The sequence below is a fragment of the Mycteria americana genome, chromosome 14, assembly GCF_035582795.1.
Source record: "Mycteria americana isolate JAX WOST 10 ecotype Jacksonville Zoo and Gardens chromosome 14, USCA_MyAme_1.0, whole genome shotgun sequence".
Classification (NCBI taxonomy): domain Eukaryota; kingdom Metazoa; phylum Chordata; class Aves; order Ciconiiformes; family Ciconiidae; genus Mycteria; species Mycteria americana.
Window position 1 is genome coordinate 9,652,408 of NC_134378.1, and position 22,823 is coordinate 9,675,230.

The 22,823-nt window shown below is 37.0% G+C and overlaps 1 protein-coding gene across 9 annotated transcripts in view; it reads right to left on the minus strand.

Annotated features, from left to right (window-relative positions):
- Positions 1-22,823, minus strand: part of ADNP (activity dependent neuroprotector homeobox) — a 33,052-nt gene that overhangs the window by 8,265 nt on the left and 1,964 nt on the right. The window contains exons 2-7 of one of the 9 annotated variants that reach the window (XM_075516852.1): positions 21,410-21,459; positions 19,005-19,127; positions 16,067-16,162; positions 13,793-13,948; positions 12,406-12,451; positions 10,905-11,211 (exon numbers count right to left, since the gene is read on the minus strand). In XM_075516852.1, coding sequence (XP_075372967.1) covers positions 10,905-11,211; positions 12,406-12,444 — 346 coding nt within the window. In that variant the 5' untranslated portion in view covers positions 12,445-12,451; positions 13,793-13,948; positions 16,067-16,162; positions 19,005-19,127; positions 21,410-21,459. Of the gene's footprint in view, positions 1-10,904; positions 11,212-12,405; positions 12,452-13,792; positions 13,952-16,066; positions 16,163-19,004; positions 19,128-21,409; positions 21,460-22,823 lie in introns of those variants that run through there. The other 8 variants (XM_075516850.1, XM_075516854.1, XM_075516851.1 and 5 more) reach the window with 8 other exon arrangements.

The following is a 22,823-nucleotide window of genomic DNA, read 5'->3' on the forward strand; positions in this document are numbered from 1 at the left end:
ACATGAAATTTACCCCCTGTGCTGAAGTACTAAAAAACTCAATTTATCTTTTTTGCATACGTATCCTAACTGATTTGAAAATTGGTAAGTTGAGCTTCAAGGTTTGTGTCAGTCTTGTAATAGATTTAATAGTATCTCTTCAGTGAGAAAGATGCTTCTTGCATTCAACTGTAGGTAGGATAAGAACTTAATACTGTTTCCTCCATTTACTGTATTTATAGCTTTAAATGGCTGACAAGCTGTTTAGCATACATTCTTTTATTAAGATGGGACCTGAAAGCTTGGTTAGAGCCCTTCAGAGATATAAATCACTGGAAAAAGTACAAGAGATGGCTTAACACCTCTAAGTGTAGCTGGGTATTTTCAGCCTACAAGACAACCCTCCCTTTCAGTTCCCCACACAGAGACAGCTAATTCCAATTAAACTCTCTGTTAATGACTAGGGCTATCCAGCTAAAAGAAAGTCTAAAATTTTGACATGTGGATTCCCAGATTCAACCATTACCACTAAGATTTCTTCCAAATGCTAATAACTAGTCTTATTTTGTGTGTACAGGAGTTCTCAGTCTGCATGCTGCTGTCATGACAGTAAGCATTTGCTCAGCTACAGAGCTATCATCAACAAGTCATCTGCACTTTAAGAAGGTGCAAAATGGCAGAAACATGAAAGTCCCTGACAGTGTACAGTTATTCTGAAGTGAGAGGGGGTGGAGCCAGCAATAAAAAGGTAGGTTTTTCTCAAAGAAAAGGGGAGGAAGCTTCTTAAATAGCAAGAAAGTGTCAGAGTTGTTATCTTGTTCCCTAGGCTTTAACGGTCCAATGCCTGTTGCATAAAGAGTATCATCCCAGAAGATAAAAGCTGCATTTTTGATCATTAATATTTCTGTGAGCCAATTCAGAAATGTTGCTTTGTTTGAACAATAAAAGGTTTGATTCATATCAACAAATTAATCCACTGTAGGCCAAGGACTACCTACATCAACTAAAAATGGACTTTTTTTTTTTTTGTTAGAAGCTTGGAAGTAATTTTTAACACTTTCAAGCAGAAGCCTAGAATGCAGAGTTAACAGAAGTTTGCAGCCATTAAATATTTGACATAGACAAAAATTCTCCCCTTTTATCATGAGATCAAGGGCAATGGCTAAGCCACAAAGAGCTTACTAAGAAATTTTCTCAAAGTACAAAGGATATGGGTCATGACTACAACTGAGTGTCTCTGATCAAAACCAACCCTTCTATATGCACTATCATGCATACTCCTTAAAGTATTACTTGTCTGTTTACATACTAGCCTTTTTATTTTCATACTCCTACCAACTTTTACTAGGTAATGCTTTAAGACAGTCACTAACAACTTACTATTCCAGGATTCCCACCAACAACCCTGTTTAGTTTCAGAAATAAACAAAACTGGAAAGTTCTGCATGTAACAGTGCTAATATAAACCACTTCAATCAGTTTCACAACCTGCAAGTAGTACTGCTAGCACGTGTTGCTAGGCTCTAGTCTCTTCAGTGAATTCAGAAATAGCTCCTGGGTAAGAGCAGAAAGCTATCATGACATTTAAGATTCGTATCACAACCATAAATTAGAAACTAAGTGGAAACAAGCTTGAGTTTATATAAAGATCTCCAGGAAAATTTTCAGAAGTACCAAAGCAACTCTGATCATTATGGACTTTGGTACTTGTATCAGGCTGGCCACTGTCATGGAATACCAGAAGCAAATATAGTGTCATTTTAACATCCCTATATGAAAACTAGGAAACCAAAAAGAAGGGGGGGGAGGGGAAGAAAAGTTTAGACTTTGTCTGTAAATCTCAGGGATTCCAAATTACTCAGTTATTGTATTTGCAGTAAGGAAGTTACTTAGACACATCATGCAAAGTGACTAATGATAGTAATTTTCAAACAACATAGGCCAGAAAAAACGTATTTCAGTGTTCTCTACTTCAATGTTCTGTATTAATTTCCTCCAAGTAACACTTGCTAAGAGAATTTAGTATAATCAAAAACATCTTGATTTCTTCCCATACAAAACTCTAAATGCAAGTATCTTAACTTATGTGACTGTAGAGGTGTTTCAGCTAACTCTAGTCTTGGAAAAGGATTAGAATTAGAAAAAAATTAGAATTCAGTTCATATGAAAAGTAGCTATGTTCTATATCTTGTCTGGCACCTTTCATTTTAGGGAAAACTCAAACCCACTTTAGAAATAGGAAGAATTAGCATTCTAGTGAAATACCCTAATTCACTAGAATTAGCATTCTAGTGAAAAAAGGTAGATTCACTTACAAGTCTCATAATATGAGCCCTAATCAAGCTATGAAGAGCACTTCTACAGGGATTCTTTGCCATCTCAGAGAAGGCAAGGATTAAACAGATCATGGCAGTAAGCTACTCTCTCTTGCCAGTTATTCCCTCTAAAGCCTGTAATGACTTTGTATAGGAAATCGTGAACTGCTCTTTTTTTATGCTGTATCCATTCTCATCTCTACTCTTTTATAATCAGGTATTTCATCTGCAATTATAAACAACGTCCATGTCTAAGACATTCTCCCTCTCTATGCAAGGGTGAATGTGATCGTTCAAGTAATTAGAGTGATTCATGTCATCATTTCAGAATGCTACTCCCTCCTGCCCAGTGAATTATTTTTAAATCCTCATAAAGGACTAGGAAATAAGGTTTGAATCTGAGTTTCTAACTTCTTGTTACTTTGAAAACTGACTCAGGCAAATCAAGTTATTTTATCGAAATCTGCATTCAAGCTTACAGTTCCTTTATCAGATTTTCTGATCAAATTCTGAATTCATCCACGTGTCCCCTTCCTCTTTCTTATATAAAGAGCTATTTCTAAAGGCACACATTGAAGAGAAGTTTAAGAAACACACTTTCAACACACATAATATTTTGTAACTCTACTGTGTATTAGGCTTTGATTAAGTAACTACAGAATGTGCCAAGTTCTGCCCTGCTTTTCTACCAGTCCTTGCCCATACTGTGGTATCAGTTTTGCTCTGTAAGCACCTCTGGGCAGAGGCTATATCCTGTTATTTGTACTATTACTTAACATGCTTTTGGATGAAGTAAAATAAAAATAATACCATTTATGACAAAGTATAAGCACATAAATGGTGGAAAAGCTTTTGAAAATAGTAATGGGTATTTACCTCACAAACAGGAATTTGGATTGAGAAATTGCTGTACTAAAAAAATTAAGACCACAAAGAGTACATTTACATATTTCAGGGCAATATTATAATTAGTTTAGTTACTTCAACAAATAGAACTAAAATCTCCTTGACTAAAAATATTATTTGAAGGCTGCAATTTTGCTTCAATTGTAAAAACGACGTCTAATATAGCTTAAAGTTGAGCCAGGTCCATTTTAAAGACATGAATAGTAATTGAAAATATTTAACAGGGCTGAGGATCAGCAATGCCAATTTTGTGAAGTTATTAGTAACAAATTATTTTAAAAGATGGTGAAGACTAATGGGAAAAAATGCTCTTGCCTAAGAATGTCAACTCCTAACTAGCCTACTGATTAATGCAAATGGTTTAGTAAAGTTGTGTCCTATTTGCAATTTCCAAGCAGTAGCATTTTCTCTATTTTTGATCTGTAGTTGAAATAGTAAGTGAAGCTTAACATTTCCAGATGGAACAAGCAACTCCAACCTGCAGTTTGCTCTCCTAGGCCAGTCACTACAAAATAGCTTTCAATGCTGAGCCCACTGTCACTTTTTTCATTACTTAAAACAGATCTGACTTGTGTGATACTAGAACTGCATTAATAGGAAGAGAAAAAATACCACACAGTGCACAGAGTGGATTTATATCTTTAAACACAGCTCACAAATTGGAAAGAAAATATGCTTCCTTAACATTCTACTCCCTCTCTTCCCTAAACAGAATTGGGAAGTATAGCTCTGTGAACACTAAGTTACAATCAAGTAACACAAGTTTGCTTTCAAAGCACAGCATAATTTTTTTTTCCCCCAGGTCAAGAATATCCATTTATTAAAAGTTCTTGCTGCTGCAGTTCATAGAGCCAGAGTGAAAAATATTAATGTAGCCAAGAAATTAGTCATGGCTTCACCAAGTCCTCTTCTCTAAAGGCAACTGAACAAGCATTGCTCTCACTGTATTGCATTGGTTCAGTAATGCTTTCAGTAGCTTCTTCATTGCTACCTGTATGCTCAATTTTTTCATCACAAATTGTATGAAGCAGCATAGTCAAGTATGTTCAGGATTTGAATTAATATTTTCAAGTGAACTTCAAATCCAAGGAGATAATGTCCTAGTAATTTTATTCCAGAATAACCCAAGTTCTTAATATCAACTGTAGAAATGTCAGTGCCTGAAAACATTACATTTTAAACCTTCTAGCAAGCTGTGCTGTCTTCTATACAACCAAAGTCCCCACTTAAAGAATATACTCATTTTGCTTGTAAAGAAACCATATTTTTTCCTCATGACAAAGCAAGAGTCAGTACAGAGTTTGTCTTTAGGCAATAATCACTTGTAAACTTGAAAGTCAGCCACAAGTCTCAAAATAATGCTTATTAACAAATAGCTTATTTTAGTACAAAACACCACTAAGAACTTCTTCACCAAAAGAATCAAATGCTTTCTCTTAATTACTGTGTCTAATATACCTAAACATGCCAAATATACCATGATATATATAAACCCAAGTGATAAAGCAAATTATTTAGGACTGCCTGGAAACAAGATCTCTATTCTATCTGCACCATCTTCTTGCCTCTGCCCTTCTGCCTACCTCACAGTCAAGTCTTAAGGACAAGAAATTATCAAGATCTTCCTATCACGACACATCATAATAGAGGATGTAATTAGATCTTCACATCTGAAAACTGAAGATCAACCTTAGCTTGCAAATTCTGCTTGATAGCTGAATCCAACTCACCTAATCTTAACAAAAAGCTCACCCTTAAACAAATACAGTTCATTTTATTTAGGAAGTTTCTTGACCATTTAATTATAATTAGTGGAGAGACAGATACAGTCTGATATTATTATGGCTTGTAACTACAAAAAGAGCTTTTAGCATCTTCATTCATTTCTATTTACAGCAAGTAACTCAAATTGTAATTGCAATAGACACAACACACTGCTGGCACATCCTTGAATGCGGACATTAAAACAGGTGGGATTAAGTGTCTCAAATCATCATTTAGACATTAATGCTATTCTTTAAATGAGGTATCCTGTCTCTGACCAAAAAGCTGATGTTTAAGAGAGGACACCTGGAACATCTCTTCTTCGCTGTCAGGGCTTCTTCTTACTGCTCTGAAGCTTAGGTCGAAGCAATTATTTTAAGAGAAGACAATACTAAGGAATGCAGCATCCAGTACTGACAAAACCCACCAGTGCTGTAATCTGGCACTGAAGCTATCGCTACATCCAGCATGCCCCAGAGGGAAGGATGCCCATAATAAAGGGTCACAGATCAACTGATCCTTCTGTAAAATAGTTTAATGCTGTTTCTCCTGTTTTTCTACTGAAATGCCAAAAGTGAACAGTCTTAAATACTCTGCACTTCAGTGAAGACAAATAAAAGACACAAACAGCTCAAACTTTACTCATCTTTGTTACCAATTCCTGATGGTTAAAGAAGTGCTACTTACCTAATATTATAGGCTCAATACAGAACTTCTCTCTGAGATCTCAAAGTAGCTTTCAAAAGAAGCTCAGCAGCACTTTTTTTTAAGTAAAGGAGAAATTCATTTATCCTGAGATGATGGCACTCAATGACAATTCCAGCCTGGGATTCTAGTTAGCGAGACACCCTATATTTCCATGTATTCTGTTTTATAGTAGCCAAGGTATAACTAATTTTTATTATTTTCCTGTATGGTTCTACTCTATCCTATTAATTCCTGCACAAGTTAATTCCTTTAATAAGATCTCACTCATCTTTAGTGTGCTTGTACACAGTGTCTGACTGTACCAGTCACAAAATAATGGTAAAATAAGCAGACTAACTGTGTAAGAAATATTTGGAACCTTCTTTTGCTCTGTATTTATGCAGTACCTAGCATAAAGGTCTAGTCCACAGCCAGGTACCGATTCCTAGAATAATTCAGTAGCCAAATACAAGCAGAAAAGACAAGCCACAAAAGAACAAAATATCATTACTAAATTAGAAACACCATACTTCAGTTTTCATTTCATAGCCACATTTTGGAGATGCAAAGACCTATTTTAGACAAACTGCATGCAGTGCTATTTCACTGCTATGCAGTGAATGGGTAACAAGCACTATGCAAAGCATGAACAAAAAGCTAAGACAAGTTTCCTAGCTAGTACACAGGCGTTAACAAAAAGGCCTGAACGAAGTACTCTCAGATCTTCATCCAAAAATCTGAAGGTGGGGCTGGAGGGAAGGTTTTGTGAAAAAGCAAGGACTACTTGCAAAGTAAGCAGAGGAACAACAGTTAAGAGACTTCATAGAACTCAAAGTGTGTACACAGTATTGTGCTTGGGAGAACTGAAGCACTGTCTTTGGCTTTTAACAGGCTATAAGAGTCTCAGGAAGGAAGAATTTAATCTCAAGTGCAGTTCTGATATGTGCATCTTATAACCTCAAAATTAGGGCATAAAATGACAACAAAGACTTCTGAAGTTTGAGAAGTCTACAGGAACCGGCAGTTCAGTTCACTCAATAGAATCACATCCTGATATGGGAATGGGCCAGGACATAATATAGGTTGATTTATTTAAAATTAATAATTGTGTCCAAGTTTTAGGAAGCAACTAAAACTGCAGGCCAAAAGAGGCAACAACATTGTGCTTCATTTGTTTGAAATCAAAGGTTTCTTCAGTGTTTTCAAAGAACTCAGGTTCACTGCTGTGACAAAAAAGGGATCTCACTTCAAGGTTAGTATTGCTTCACTGCAAAGGGCTTTTTCTCTCTACTCAATTTTCTAACCTTGTTAGCCATAGTTGGTAAAAGAAAATGTTGGTAGGTGAAAAAATTGTGTAACACCTTTAAATGCTCTAGGAAGCACTAGTGTGTACAATATTCAGGAAAACACGTAATTCAAGTGAACAGGAGGGACAAACCCATTACTAGAGAAACCCATTTCTGTTTAGTTTTAGGAACTGAACAGTGCAAATATGCTAAGACACAGGAAATAAGGACTTCTAATTTTTATGGCATGACAAAAAAGCAGAAAGGAAACAAGGTCTAGCCCAAAAATTAACCACCACATAGTCCCAGAGAAGTTTCAACAAACTCCAAATTCTCCAACATATCACCTTTTTTTTTTTTAAAAACAATTTTAGCATTTAGACAGACTTGTAGTGACTTTCAACTCCAAATTACCTCTTCACCAACTTGCTAATCTTACTAGCACTTCAAATTCCAGATGGAAACAATTGCAGTCACTATTCTAAAAACATGCAGAATGTGAAGTCTGACACATCCTCCCGTTATGTTACTCCAAGTGATTTTTAAACCACTTTTAGTATTTAATAAAAATAAACTATCCTCACTGTACCAGCTTCAAGCACTTCAAGTTAACATGGCCATGCAGTTCAGCCCTTTAACACATCAGTTACCAAGGGACTGGAACCACCTAGAAAACTGAGTCAAAAGATGAATTTAAAAAAGATTACTGTGCAATTATTTGGAAAATTAATTCATGTAAAATACAGTACTGCATGCCTGTTTTAGAGTTCTATATTGCAACAGTTAACATTTTCTTATACTACGTATTTTTCACAGTGCAAACAGTCCTCCCTTATGAGAGATGTACTGATCTCATACACAATACGCTGTATTCACAACTTGAGAACTACGACCTTACGGGAAGGTATGCACCCAGGAGAGAGAGGATAAGGAATACAAGAGGGAAAAACAGCAAAAAACCGGTATCAGTCAAATTATCAGAGGTGATAAAAAAAGAGAAAGCTTCCCCCTGTCTTTAGACCCCAAAAGCGGTTTCTATTTTAGTGAAACTAAAATCTTAATTCTCCAGTAGGTCTTTTGTATTTTGGACCTCATCAGAAGAGCTGCCTTGCAGCCTGCTACCTTTGATACCATCAGGTAACAGATGTTAGACTGTTTCAGCTCTACCAACTTTATCTAGAACAACGAAATAGAGGATCTTCTAGTCTACAGCTTCAAAGCACACACAAGGTAACAATGCTGTTCTGATTCTGGGAAAGATGCATCAGTTTCAGAACAAGACAGCCTTTTTCTCTCAACTAAAATCTTCAGCAAATATTCCAAATCTGCCTCATCATGTTATTTTCATTTTTGGACAACATTATTCAAAGTGCTTACTATGCTCATTTCACATTTGAGCTTTGTTACAGCTCTAACAAGCAGCAAGTATAATAGATTTCTAATGTCACAATCTTGTTAGCAAAATGGTGGTTTTCACCCAGAAATAGTTTAAAGACTTAAGGAAATAATGTGGAGGAAAATCTTGCTGTGTAAAGGAACCAAGACAGCACCAGTCTAGATTTTCTTCTCTTTAAGCTTAACTGAAAATTACACCATTTTCTTACTACCACACTCTCAGTTTCTACCATTAGGAAGCCTTCCATGACCAGCGAGCACAGAATTGTAGGCAACCCTAAACATTTCATTGAGGAAGATGTCTTCACTCAACAAGGTTTGTAAAGAGCATCGCTGTGAAATGGCAAGTAAAAAACAGTTATGGAATCCCCAAAAGCTACAAACAACCCCCCCCCCCTAGTCCCTAGTGCATTTTATTCTTATTCAGGCATCTCAAACCTGTATGAGTAGGCTAGGTATCCTAATGCTCTTTACAATGGCCACTGATTCTTCTGAAGTACCTGTCCACTGGTGGAACCAAGCCCATGGAATACATGATTTTTTTTTTTAATTTTACCTTTTTTTTCCTTTTCTTTTTTTGTTAATATACAAGAAAAGTATAATGTCAACATCGCTAATGATACTAGAGGAATAATTGGAAAGTTACTACCTGGCTATTCCATTTATTTCCTTTGGAAATTTTATGAACATAGTTCTAAGTTTATCTAAGTTCACAGAGCTGAGAGCAGTTAGAAGAAGTAGTCAATCAAGAAAAGGAAAACTACAAAATTAAACTTTCCCAGAGAGTACTGAGTGAAAATTAGGAATGAAGGAGAGAGAAAAAAGTTACAGAAATAAAAACGAGGCTCCTGGAAGCAATTTTTTTTTTTACATGCATTTATCAATTTTCTTGACATACAATTTATTTTACCAGCTGATGATTCCCAGGCCTACAATGAAAACCTCAGAGGAACATAGAGGTGGAAAGCTGGTAACTCATTTTGAGAACATTTTCCCCTCACAATGAAATATATAAAGTTACTCATAATAAGCAACATTTACCCCTCACCCTAGCCCTTAAACACTGTGAATTTATTTTTTGGCTCAACTGAAAGGATGAGCACTAAAAAGAAAACCGTTATGCATGTTCAGTATGTTGACCATTTTGGTTTTGTTGAGAAATAAAATTATTCAGCCACGTTCAGTACACAGCCACATAGGAGTTAGTGGTCTTATTAATTGCACAACTCTTCTCTTTGTTATTGTGGCTATGTCCTTCCAGACTGCCTCATCGTAACTGATCAGTCAAATGAGGGGTGCCAAAACACTTTTATGAAGAAAAAAAAGTGTAGCTTTTTAATCCTAAAACAAACACATTAAATATATAAAATCCCAAAGATGCAGACAACTGAATCAGTTTCTCATTTCCTGATAGCTAGTTCTTTACTACTGTTTAGAAGAGGCACTGTTTCACCAAAGATTAAGTGTGACAGCCCCTTCCCCCCAATGTTTACTGTGAACTCCCTGCAGGCAAAGCAGCCCAGTCTTCCAAGAAGGGCTGCAACATCCCCAGCTGTAAAGATGGGAGCAAACTACCATCGTGTATGCAAAGGCACCACCCCTTTTACACTAAGGGCTCAAATTTCTAAATCAGACTAGAAGGACTTCCAAAGGACTAGAGTCTCAGCCATTATAAATCCATTGCCAGTTCATAAGCCTACAACTAATGTTTTAGGGCTACTGCAAAAAAAAAAATTATAACTCCAGATAAATAAATCCTATATAAAATTTAATTAAAATGCAACTTTAGAAGGGGTCTTCCTACTGTAAATGTCTACTGTTTGTCAGTTTTTCAGATTTGATGCCAAGGCATTGGCTGAATTTATCAAATCAAATGTGATGGCAACTGATTTGATGCCAACACCTTAGATCTAGTGACACAGAAATGTGCATCTCAAACTGACTGCTTCTTAAAAGCATTCTGTGAAATTTACACTTCCATACAACTTTTGTTAATTTACCTCAGAATAAAAGTGGGGATGCAATTACAACTATCTCTTGGGCACATTATTAAAAAGAATAAAATATCAGTTTTACCTTCTCTTATGAGCACATTTGGTTGACCCTTCCTTTCCTAATGCTCTCATTTACTCATATTGTGAAGACTGAGAAAACCTAAACTTTTTGGTGATCTGAAACACAGTATCATCAACTGTACTGTTGAAGAAAGTATTATGTGTGAGCATGTGTGCAAAACAGACAATTTCATAAGCAATGTGTGAACCCAGCCTTTTCTATCCCATTGTGACTTTGAGTTTGTACACATGTATACTGAGATCAATCTTGTCTTATTAATTAGCTCTGTAAGAACTATAGTTCATTAAAACAGATTTCCTATAAATTTGAAACTAAAAGATAGTAACATTTTTTGCTATTTCTGCACATGCTTATAAAACGGAACTGTTCTTACTCTCTTTTCCCCTCTCCCCCTCCATCATCCCTCCGCTGCTTCAAAAGGTCCGTCCTCTCGTCGCTCTTTCCCCCTCTCCTCCTCATCCTTTCTTTGCTGGTTCTTGGCCTTCTTGGTCCTTACCTCGCTCATTTTCCCTCTTCTCATCTTCCCTGCGCCAATTCATAGCGTCCACATTCTTTCGTCGTTCTCTCTCATCCTGTCTCCACCGCTTCTTGATATCTTTGTCCTTAACTTGCTCATTTTCTCTCCTCTTCTCATCATCCCTGTGCCATTTTATTGTTTCTGCATTTTTCTGCGGCTCCACGCTTCTTTTGAGATAGTCTTGTCGCCTCCTCCTCTTTTTTAACATATCCCTTTCCCTGGCACGAGCCTGCTTTTCTTTCTGGGAAAGAAAAGCTTTACGGGGCATCATGAGCTGCTGCTGTACCTGTAATAATATCGTATCCATGGAATAATATACTATACATGCACTCAGTCAGGCACCAACAACTCTCATTTGGAGCTGAATACTTCAAATACCAAGCCAAGACAATTTACTGCTGCTTCTCTTTCCTTCATAACCCTCCGCTAGCTCCATATTAGATAGAGACAGGCAAGTTGCTGTGTTCAGCTCCAGGCACAACACCTAACTGGTACCTCTGCAGGTGGTGCACGTGTAAAGTCAACCCCCTAAAATCCCGGGTCTAAGCAGTATGATTTCTTTCCCCTCCCCCTTACAACTCCTCCCACAGAGTTTTTAGCAGCCGCTTGGCATTGCTGCATCCAATTGAAGGAACAGGCTGATAGGAGAGTTGTGAAGGAAATTTGGGAATGTTCAAACCTTAGTTTCTTCTCTTACTGGAGATCTACAGTTAATGAAACTTAAATCTGTTTATTTATCTTTCCAGACCTCCATTTCTACCAAATTTGGTTGAAAATGGCCAACTTTTTTCTTGGCTGGGAGGAGGGAGGGGGGATTAGGAGACAAACCACAATCTGAAAAATTGTATAAACTCTGTTTCCTCGGGAAACCTGGCCAAAACATTTAACTGCAGTTAATGAAATAAGTCCTGACTCATCTACTCAAACTTTCTCCAAGTATGTTATGTCTTGCTATTCACAAGAACAAAGGAAAAAAAGAATGTGACTATTTACTTGGAGTTTCTGCCGACAGCATTCCTGATGAGTGGGGCTTTCTGGTTTTGTTGGTTTGGGGTTTGTTTTGTTTGTTGGTTTTTGTTTTGTTTTTTAAAGAGGTGCCAATGAAGACTACCTTTTAACGAACTCTTTACTTTTGGTCATTTCTCTGTAGTCATCCAACACGTGCACATCTTTAAATTTACTGGTGTTAATATCTGCAATTTTGAAATCATGGAAAACAAAACAGACCACAGAAAGAATTTATACTATTACTAATATCCTTTAAATACTCTTCTGTACACATTGAGCAACGTTTCAGAAATGTCAAACTGCAGTTGTGGCCCAGGTTTGGGGTTTTTTGTTTTTGAATTTTTGTTTAGAAGAGAGTTTTGCAGAGGTCTAATCAAAATGAAAACTGCAGAAAGGACAAAATTACTAGATTAGAATACTTAAGCAAAGCCTAAAACAAAATGAAACAAATGTACTTTTAAAATTTAGCTACCTTATGGAAAGCACTTGTTCCCAGCATGCAATACTCCATCTTTTTCCTACAGAAAAAGCAATGTTTCAAACCCTTATTCTAAAAGCTGTTCCTTTTCCCTACATAATATACCCCCACACACACTTAAACCCACTACTCTAGTCCATTGCCTTCATTAGGTATGTATCACGATCCCATGGTTTTCATTCCAATAATTGAACCCCAAATTTCTTAATATCCATAACAGTACTAAAAGGGAAGGGCTGTAGCAGAGTGAAACAGCATAATAAAAAAAATGCATGCAGTTTGGTAACAAGTTAGTGCATAAAATTGAGATTATGCTAAAAATTACTTCATTAAAAACTGCAGGATAGCTCTCTACTAGACAGTCTGTTTTTAAGTATTAAATATTTCTCAATAACAGTTATCATTAAAATCAGAAAGCAATGAGAATCCAGGATCAACATCGTCAGTGCAACCCAGACACTGTAAATCTTTAAAATAGTTTTAATTTCTCTATCGGCTGCTGTGTGCCAGTACTACATACTGTGGTTTACTAGAGTAAACTTATTAACTTTTTAAACTTACATTATCTTTATAACTTTATCAGTAACCTGATTTTATTCTAATAACAATAGCATGTTAAAGTAAATAATATTTCATGCAAATGATTCTCCCCCCTCCCAAGGCAAGTACTGACATTGAAAATCTGTCATTTTTAAAAAACTCTTTTGGGACTAATTGTTATATTTTCTTTCATTTGTTTTTGTTTGTTTTGTTGTTGTTTTTTCCCTCCATTTAGCTTTATCTTTTCATTGTTGTTAACTACAGTATTCCTCCCTCCCCTCCCTTTATACATATCCCAGCCCACTTCGACAGACCAATTTATAGACAAATGATAGAAAATATCTTAATAAAAACATTTCAGTTGAATTTCCAAAATTAAACATTTTAATTGAGATTCAAATAAGAAATGTCAGATTCCAAGAAATAACGTAAAGGGACATCCAACTTAAATTATGTATCTTTGAACTTCCATATCACAAGCCACAGGTTTTTCCCGTTAGTTTGTTTCAGCATGAGTGTACTTCAGGCAGTCTGGTCATTTCTCTTGCAGTCAAAATAATCTTTCACTTTTGCCTCTGTTGGTTTTAATAAACCAAAAGAGGGGGAAAAATTTTAAACCAGGCAACTAATTAATATGCAGTGAAGCTGCCAGGCTGATTGAGCTCAAAGCCCCCCACAACCCCAATTTTTCTAGAGTTCAAGTTGGTGTTCCTTTAAGTTCAAAATGTCCAAACGTCAGAAGTAAACAGAACTATCCTTTCCACTATTTTTTGCCCATACTTCGCCAAATTAAAATCTTAACTCTTCCCAATCTATTCAGTACATATTATGAGGCATTTACCTCCAAAATTAATGGTGCTTGGGCGTCTCAGACTCATTGGACAAGTTTCATGCAAAAGCCTCCAAAAATAATTCTCCTTCCAGAACGCCCACCTCAGCGATTATATTACACCTACTGTGTGAGGCCAAAGCCCGGACATAGAAGAAGGATCATATCCTGCTGTACAAAACAAAGCGTTAAAGACAAGAGATAAGAAATGTAATAAGGGCAATCTTACATTTATAACGTACGTTTCATTGCGAAGGACTCCGATGCTAATTATAAACCACATTTACAGTACCTTTACTGACAACGGAGCTACCGTAGAGTGCACTCCAGCAAGTTAACAGTGCTGCAGAAGTTTTAGCAGGTTTGTGACTTAAACAACAGATTGCGCTGGTGATGCTACCTGAGGAATACTTTGGTGCTCAGATTTCAATTAAGTTACCCAATTCAGAAATCCAGCAGGATAGAGAGACAAATGCTCCTATTCACATTTCATATAACCTTTTGACTGAAGTGGTTAGGACCTCAGTTTACACCTCATCTGAGCTATTAGTACTGGTAGCATAGCTGCACCCTGTACAGATGAGGTATGCTTAGTAACATACCAACAGCACTTCCTTATACAGGTATTTTTTCCTAGAAGGTTCCCATAGAAACACAGTCCCACCTTGAATTACAAGACTATGGGAGATCAAACAGGTGACATGGCTGTCAGCCACAACCCTAGGGATATACATTCATTTGGGAAGTATTCAGATGAAAATTTTCAGTTACAGTGCTGCTAGTAGGAGGACATGAAGTAAACCATTTTGGGTAATGGCATGTAAATGATTATGCTTCTGTAGGAAGACTGATACCTCTTCAACTCACATCACCCATGGACAGAAACTCAGTCTTGAACAGACTGGAAACACAAGACATAACATCAGTATCATGAAGTCTGGAACAACCAAATCTAAAGTTTATAAAAGCAAAATTTGTTGAGTTATTTATAATTACTTTTCCAAGTAATAAGGGGTTTAAATTCTTAATTTTAATCTCTGTTGATTATTCAGACAGAACACCCACAGCTTAAAGTACAAATTGTTTTTCTTCAGCAAGTACTGCGTCAACAGAAGATACTAAAATGTTCTAAGAAATCTGAAAAGACAAAATTCTTAAAATACTTCACATTGAGGCAAAACCGAATATTGCATATGCTTTAACAAGACCACTAGCCATATCTTCAAATAGGTAAGGATGATGGGTTATTTTGTTCCATACCGGATTATTTTCTAACTAGAAAATAGAATTTGTGCCCCTGTATCTCTATGAAGGCCAAATTACCTCTCTCCCACTGAATCCTCATTGCAGAAAGCACACTTCTGGATGAGGACTGATCAGCCTTGAGAGCAGGTCAGTGACAATTAGTGTATCAGTCTGAAGATAGGAATACTGAGCACAGGGAAGTACTTCATCCCATACTGGGCCTCCTGAAGACCGAGTATCACTTCCCTGCATTGTGTTGCTGACAAGAATCACCAAGCATCTGGCATTTTTCTGACTTTATATAATCCAAAATTCTTTTATTCTAGCCCTTATTTTGCTAGTATTTTAAGTTGAACAAGTTCTTGGTTCACATATAACAGCGCAACATAGTAGCATGTATCAGAGCTGACAGCAGCTGTATGTTCCTGGACGAAATGAAACAAGACTGTTAGTTTCTTGATACTGTGCTTTTTATCTCCCTACTCCAACTGCATTTAAAATAAGGTCTACTTTTAACGATTTGCCCAGCTAACTGCATTTAATAGCATGCTCTAAAAAGCCAGCCATGGAATAGCTTTGCAAAGAAGGCTGTTAGTGCAACATTGAGTGAAATCTCTTAAAAGACGAGAAAAATATGCAAGAAAATTAACCTATGGTTCCCACAGCAATAGAAAAGCAACCTCCTCACGTATGCAGGTTAAATGATGCTATATAGTATGATGCTGTATAACATTCTATATTCACATGAGGACAATGATGGCCTGTCCCTGCAGCAAGGTGAAGGCTGGGACTCTGGGACCAGACAATTCCAGGACAGCTGAGCGAGGAAGAGTGATGGTCAGGAAGCAGAAAGGTATCTCGGGGAAGAGTAAGCAAATCAAAAATACCAGGAGCAGAACCATCAGGGAGAACAGAGAAGTTGGAAGAACTGAAAACTACTGAAAACTTCCTTGAAAAGGTAAGAGTTGGAATGAAATATCTCCCCTCCCTGCACTGAGCGAGTAAAAGAGTCTACTCCCAACACGTCTATCACTGGCTTACATTAAGCATTTTCACTTTCTTCTGCTGGATTCTTCTCCTTCCTCCTTATTTAAGCATTGCTGGCCTAGTTTTCAGAGGGCTTTGCACCCACATCTCCTGTGAAGGTAATGAGATTTGCAGTTTAACAACACATCTGAAATGCCAGACAACTAAGGGCTCATTTTTCAAGTCCGCTATAATCCTAGGATGGAGGCTGTTTTGTAACAGCACGGGCTCTATTCTCATGGCAACATTTTAAACAGAGAGCACCTCCTCAGCCTTATCACCTCAACCATCTGCAACACCAAGCTTCTGCCCATGTAACACCATGGTCTTCAGCTAGCTTCCATCTAACGAACACCTCTCAACTCCAACTAGATAATTCTGCGTGCACGGCTGCCATGTTAGACCCAGCATTTAAATTCAACTTTAAGCTAGCACATCAGCGAGGACAAGCCTGCAAGACCTTTAACTTGTCTCTATATGCAAGGTCCTTTAATGTACACATGCTATACTTGTGTCTATATCCAAAACAGGACTAGGCACATTAGAAAGATATAAAGTGAACAGAAAACCCAAATGAAACCCTCTGGAAAAACCTGACATGTTGTTTTAAAACTAAGATTTTGGTCCTGAAGGAAATCAACAAATGTATTTTGCTATCTGGTCAAAGCATTGTAAAACTCTTGCAGCACTGTGCACATGAAACCACCCCAACTCCCCCTCACAGCCAAAGAGTCTATTTCTTAGAAGACCCTTCGCCAAAAAAAAGAATTGAATAATATTTAAAAATCACTTCAGAGATTAAATCAGCTACCTCCAAAAAAATTTCAAGTTGTGTGTCAAATGAAAAGGACTGTTTCACACCACTTCTCTGGACATCCTATGTAAATATTCCTTCAGGAGAGGAGGTAAGTCCATCTAAAATATGGTACTAAAAAAACCCCACTTAAAATTCTTTGGAGGAAAGTCTTAGGCTAAAAACCTTAACACGCTGTTTCAGTGGTTATATGCAACTTTCAGCAAGGGCTTATGAAACTCTGTTTTATCTCTTTTTTTTGGAGCTTACTGTCTAGCTTCAGCTTGGTGACTCTTGCAACTAAGAACTCCACCTTCCCATCGAGGCAAAACTTCTATGGAAGACAGTTCTAGTGAAAGGAATCAGTAAGGCTGATATGTCTTACTCTCCATTCATTTTTTATTTAAAGGTTAAAAAAAAATATCTTCTGCAGTCCAGCAGACAGGGATCTTCTAAGTCTTCTCTTCTCATTCTTGCTCGATTTCTGGAATTTTCCACTGGTACCAGAAGCTCCATCTGGTGGGTGTGTACACTAACTGCAAAACTGAAAGGGAATTAACTATTTCCTTATCAACTTTTGTTTAGTAGTAAAAGTTCTGTACACTGTGTAATTTCTGTGTCCCATTATAACACACAAAATGGCCAAATTTCAATTGCTCTGGGAACCACAACTCCTTATTTCTACTCTCGATGAATAATCTGCTACCTCACACTCAGCTGGGAATTTCTGTTGGGTTTTCTCATTTTGATGACATAGGCTGAAGTATGTTAAAGAATGCTATTAGCTAAATGTGAATGTTTTCTAAAGAAGGATCTTTTGAACACACATGATAAAAACACACATAAATTCTGGCAGTCTCTACTGCATTCTGAAAAGCAATTTTAAATTGCATCCATTCTCTAGGGCATGCTATACTTCAGTGTATAGGAAATTTTAAATTAGAGGCACTAGCAGCTAAAGAAGTAGGCTTACGCACCTACTGCCATCTTAATTAATATCTTTTGTGACTGTTCAAGATCTCAAAAGATAAATGTTTATATGCATCCACATATGTGCAGTGAAATCAATATGTAATATACATACTCAATATGATAGCCTCACTTGTTTAGGGCTGTTTCTTAAAGATTTCAGTTTGAAATGTAATAAAGCCTGCACATCTTGCTGAAATTTGAAATCAAGACGGGAGATCACTGAAGCACGAAGGATATTATTTGCTTACACCATGATATCCACACTTCAGTGATCAGGAAAAAAGGCTGCATGAATATGCTCTACAATTCCAAAATAATCCTCATCCAGATTGTAGCTAAGCATGAACAATCCCAGAATAAAAATTATTTTGGAAATATAAGCATGTTTCATGAATTAGCAGTTACCATTTAAATTAAATCAAGAATCATCCTGAAATTTTCAATCCAAAGCTCACAAAAACATTTGGATAATTAAACAAAGCACCACAGAAGTCTCTGTAAAACGTGCAAGAACAAAGCATGTAATCAATATACACGTAATTTATGACTGGATTACACTGATTGTGAAACTGCAATTGGATTAGACTGCAAGTGAAAACGGTAGTCCAGTCCTGCCTTCTCTTGTGTCATGTTTTCCTGACATCACCACTGTGTCAACAGCCAGAGCGGAGACCTGATCCAACTGAAAAGGAGTTTTTCAGGCAGAGCAGTTCCTTCACTCACCCAAACAGAAGTGCTAGGACTGGTACAAGTAAGGTGGCAGGAAGCGTAGCTCATACCACTCCTTCCAGTGGCAGCACAGACACAGATACATTTAAACCAATAGTGAAGCTGCATCCCTTAGTGTGTCCTAACTAGTAAAATGCATTGCTTGCATGCTGGTGTAAGTGGCAGAACAAATCAACGAAACAAAAGAGAGCATACAAATACTTTTACAAGCTCATTCAAAACCCTGCCAATACATGCTTTCTCAGAGAGCAGATACATTAGATATTGACAGGATCTTGCCAACTGGCTAGCATCTGAGTACTTAAAGCGTAAAAATAGTCGGTGAAGTAGGCTGATGCTAATTGTTTTTCCTTTGCCTTACCACTTCACACACGCTATGCACAAATGCTGGCGTTACACGATTGGGTAAAGTCTGTAAACAAGAGCTTAAAATCAGTCTTACCACTTCACATTTCTTACCTCTTTCCCTTTCTGTCTAAGCATAGCTCCCAAGTGTTCCAATCCCTGACTACATTCCAGCGTTAATCCACCTCAGCTACTGCTGTCTTCGGTTTGACTCGGGAACCTTCGATATTCAAAAGGCTTCATAGCAGCAGCAGCAGGAATGGGGAAACAAAACAAAAACAAAAGATCACAAACTTCAGTTTGACTTTTTAGGGGGGAAAAAAGCATTTTAAGACAATTATTTTGCCTACTTAGATTTCAAGAAGACATTTTGCCCCCTTACTGTTGCTGCTATGAATCTGCATCACTAATGACTTTTGGCCCAGCTGCAGCACAAGCAAAGAACTATCCGATCCAGAGTCACACCAGAAATCAATAGACAGAGAGTCACATCAGAAATCAAGACACAGAAGAGGTAAAAAGGGGTGAAAGAAAGCAAGCCTGAAGGCTGAGGCCTGAGAGAGAAGAGGAGCTGGGGGTAGGGAAGAAACACCAAACAGTGAAGCCAGGCTGGAGAGCATGCCCTTCTCCCTCATTTAAATGAGCTGAAGATGCATTACTTCAGTGGACAGGCTGTTTACACAGTTACTGAATTTCTATTTCTTGTAAATTGTTTTAGATACTACTTGAGAAGTAGATTTTAAATGAAATATTCTGCCCCATGATCTGGATAGCCAAGAACCTGCAGGTGTGACGTGTTCATAGTCAACTACACATTTAGGACCCAACAACCAGTATCAGTTTCATCCAAATCATCTTTAATGCCACCTTAAAAAAAAAAAGTAAGGATATAAATGGTGGTAACTGAAAGTGACTCACTGCAGAAAAAATGGTATTTATTCCACTCTTATTCAAAACCATCAACCAACATACACATTCAAAAGTACTAATGTGAAATAAGAGTGAGACACTAAATTTGAGCCTTATGTTTGCCTTTCAACATCAGCTAGCTATAGTGAAGCTCTGAACAATGCAGTTTTTTCCTTGAGGCGTATGGCCCTCAGGTAGAAAAACAGGAGTTATACCCTCTCTAAAAATGTCTTTATTCAAATCTAGAACATGTATTCGGTTTTTATACCAGATCTAAGTACTTGCTGATGGCTCAAAATGAACAGGTCAATTCGGCCATCCTGACTAGGAAAGCAAAGGCATTCTTCCCAAAATGTGTCAGGTGAGCCAAAACAAACCTTCTACATATACAGAAAGTATAGGATTTTTCTTTTTTAACTAAACTAACATCATCAGGAGTTCTTTTACTTCTAATGCATATACAGACATTTAAATTACATTATCCTTAAACCAGTACCTTTTATTCTCATCTCCATAGCTGATACTATTAATTAGGAAACATACACCTGTATCAACATATTATTTATATAAGCAGGACTACCTCCACATTAACAATTATACTGTTATCATTATACCAATTAAAAAATACCCCATATATATATATTTAAAAAATCTAAGCATAGAGCAGATCTTAATTTAATATAATAAAAAAATACTGTAATGCTTGTTTAGATGTAGGCCAATGTGGTCAGCTGTTATCTTTTTTCTACAAGCATGTTACATGCATCTTAAAAAAAAAATCCCAGCAAACATAGCATTATTAATATACAAACTCAGCTGAACTAATAATTTAAAAAACACCTCATCTTTGCCCATGCAGATAAAGCAGATCAAATGACACCTGTGGACCACACTAATCAGCTGATCAATTAATTGCAGCCCTATGCTATTCACTGCCTCTCTCCCAGCACCCATGTCCTACAGACTTTAGACTAGGATCCTCATCATATCTGACAGTTTTGTCCATGCCCGATGTATAGAATTTTGTCTCTCTTAAACCAACTTCAAGTAGTGGAGCAAAGATAACTTCCCCTTTCCGAAAAAAAACCCCAAACCAAACACAAAACCAACCACCACCCAAAAACCCCCCACCCCAATAAATTTCCTATCAAGCCACTAAATCTTATGTGCAGCCACCTCAAAATAAATTAACCCATGAGCACTGTCTTCGCTCCCACAAAATCATTTGTTCCAATTTCTTTTTTTACATCAACCAAATCAGCTGCCATCTTAATAAAAAGTTATAAAATACACATTTGGACTATATGACTTTTGACTAGTGATAGGATTCTAATATGGTTATGTATTCCAGGAATGCTACTTTAAATTTTAATATTTTTATTATGGAGTGGTAAAGCTGGGTTGGGAATAATCATCTATTATTCACTCTGCAGTGTGTCAGAAGCACAACTTACCTTCCACAGAAAATTTGTACGTGCCTTCATCTAGAATTTAATAGCGAATTCAGTAACTGTAGAGTTCAGTTTGGTAAGTACCTAACAAATGCTACTTTATACTATTAAAGCTTAATTAAAATGCTGTTGTAATATACCACTGTAAGTGACACATACCAATTCTGAAAATGCTAATGGGCATCTTCTGACAACTGGTAACTTCTATCCTACGTATACAAAAAAAAAATTAAGTTATTCATCTCACCCTGAAGAGCACATACAGTCTTCCCAGATGTTTTGTTTGTGCAGCTAATACTTAACGCTGTAGGGCATGAACTTTCCGAAACAGTCAAGAAGTTCCTCTCCTGTGAAGGTTTTTCATTCCTAAGCACCCTAAGCAGCAGCCATTGTTCACTACTTTCTGTCTTACCTACAGGCAAACGCAGCCACCTTTCACCTTCCCCATCACTTGCCATCCCAACAACACCTCCCTCCTAAAACTTAACAGAAGTGATCTTACAAGCTCTTAATGACTTTTAAGCTCTAGTAGTTCCACACAATATACTTTCAAACATAAATAGTAGTAACCTAGAGAGATGCTTTCTATAAATCTGTCTGATGGACCATCACTTCAAGCTAAAAAAAGAAAATACTTTTTTTTTTTTTAATAACGAGGCAGTAAAAATTTATCAGTTTACAATGATCTCAGGGAGTTGTCCCCAAGCACTGCAAGCATTTCATTTCTATTTGATACCAAAAAGTCATTTTTAAAAGTTAATTAAGAAATAATGCTAATTTTAGTAAAGGGCAGCTTAGTATTCAAGAAAAGTACAAAAACATTTAGCTTGGTATTACTTTTGGAGGAGAAGTAGTTATTTGTTGTGTGTCAAAAAGGACACCTCTATTTTGACTGAAGTATTTGCTGCAATAATCTTCAGGAAAGGTAACAATCATGTTACAGCCCATCAGCCTCAAGTGCAATTTTATTAACAATAGTCTGTTTCTCTTCTGTTATCTCTTTTTAATGTTTTAAGATTTCAACACGTATCACGGTAGATGTTGATCTGCTGATATCAAATTACTGCCCAACATCTGTAAATAAGCATCTAAAAAGGAAGCAAGCTTTGTTTTGTTATTAAAAGGAAAAAAAAAAAATCTGTTTTTTAAACAGGATGATCCATCTGTCTCACCTAGAAGGATGGGAACTTGTAATTATTACAGTTACCAGAGTCCCCAGGTGAAAGTTTTTCCAAGTAGCTGAGACGCTGCAAGAGGAAACACCGCCGGTGGCCTGCAGCACATATGGGCTGTGCTACGCAGGAGCCAGCTAAGGCTGGTCCATGCTACCCTGACAGGTAGGAATCATGTGTCTCCATTATCTCAAATACACCTTGTACCTCCAAATAGAAATAGAAAATAGTAGTAAAAATAAATAGAAACACAGCTAGTAAAAACGACCTTAAAAAAGGGGGGAATTTCTCGAAAAGGAATGAAAACCTCTTTCACACCTACCAAACGGCTTAAATACATCCAATAAACAAAGAGTATCAAAACGTCAAAGTGCCCAGTTATCCGGACTCTCGCCTACGGC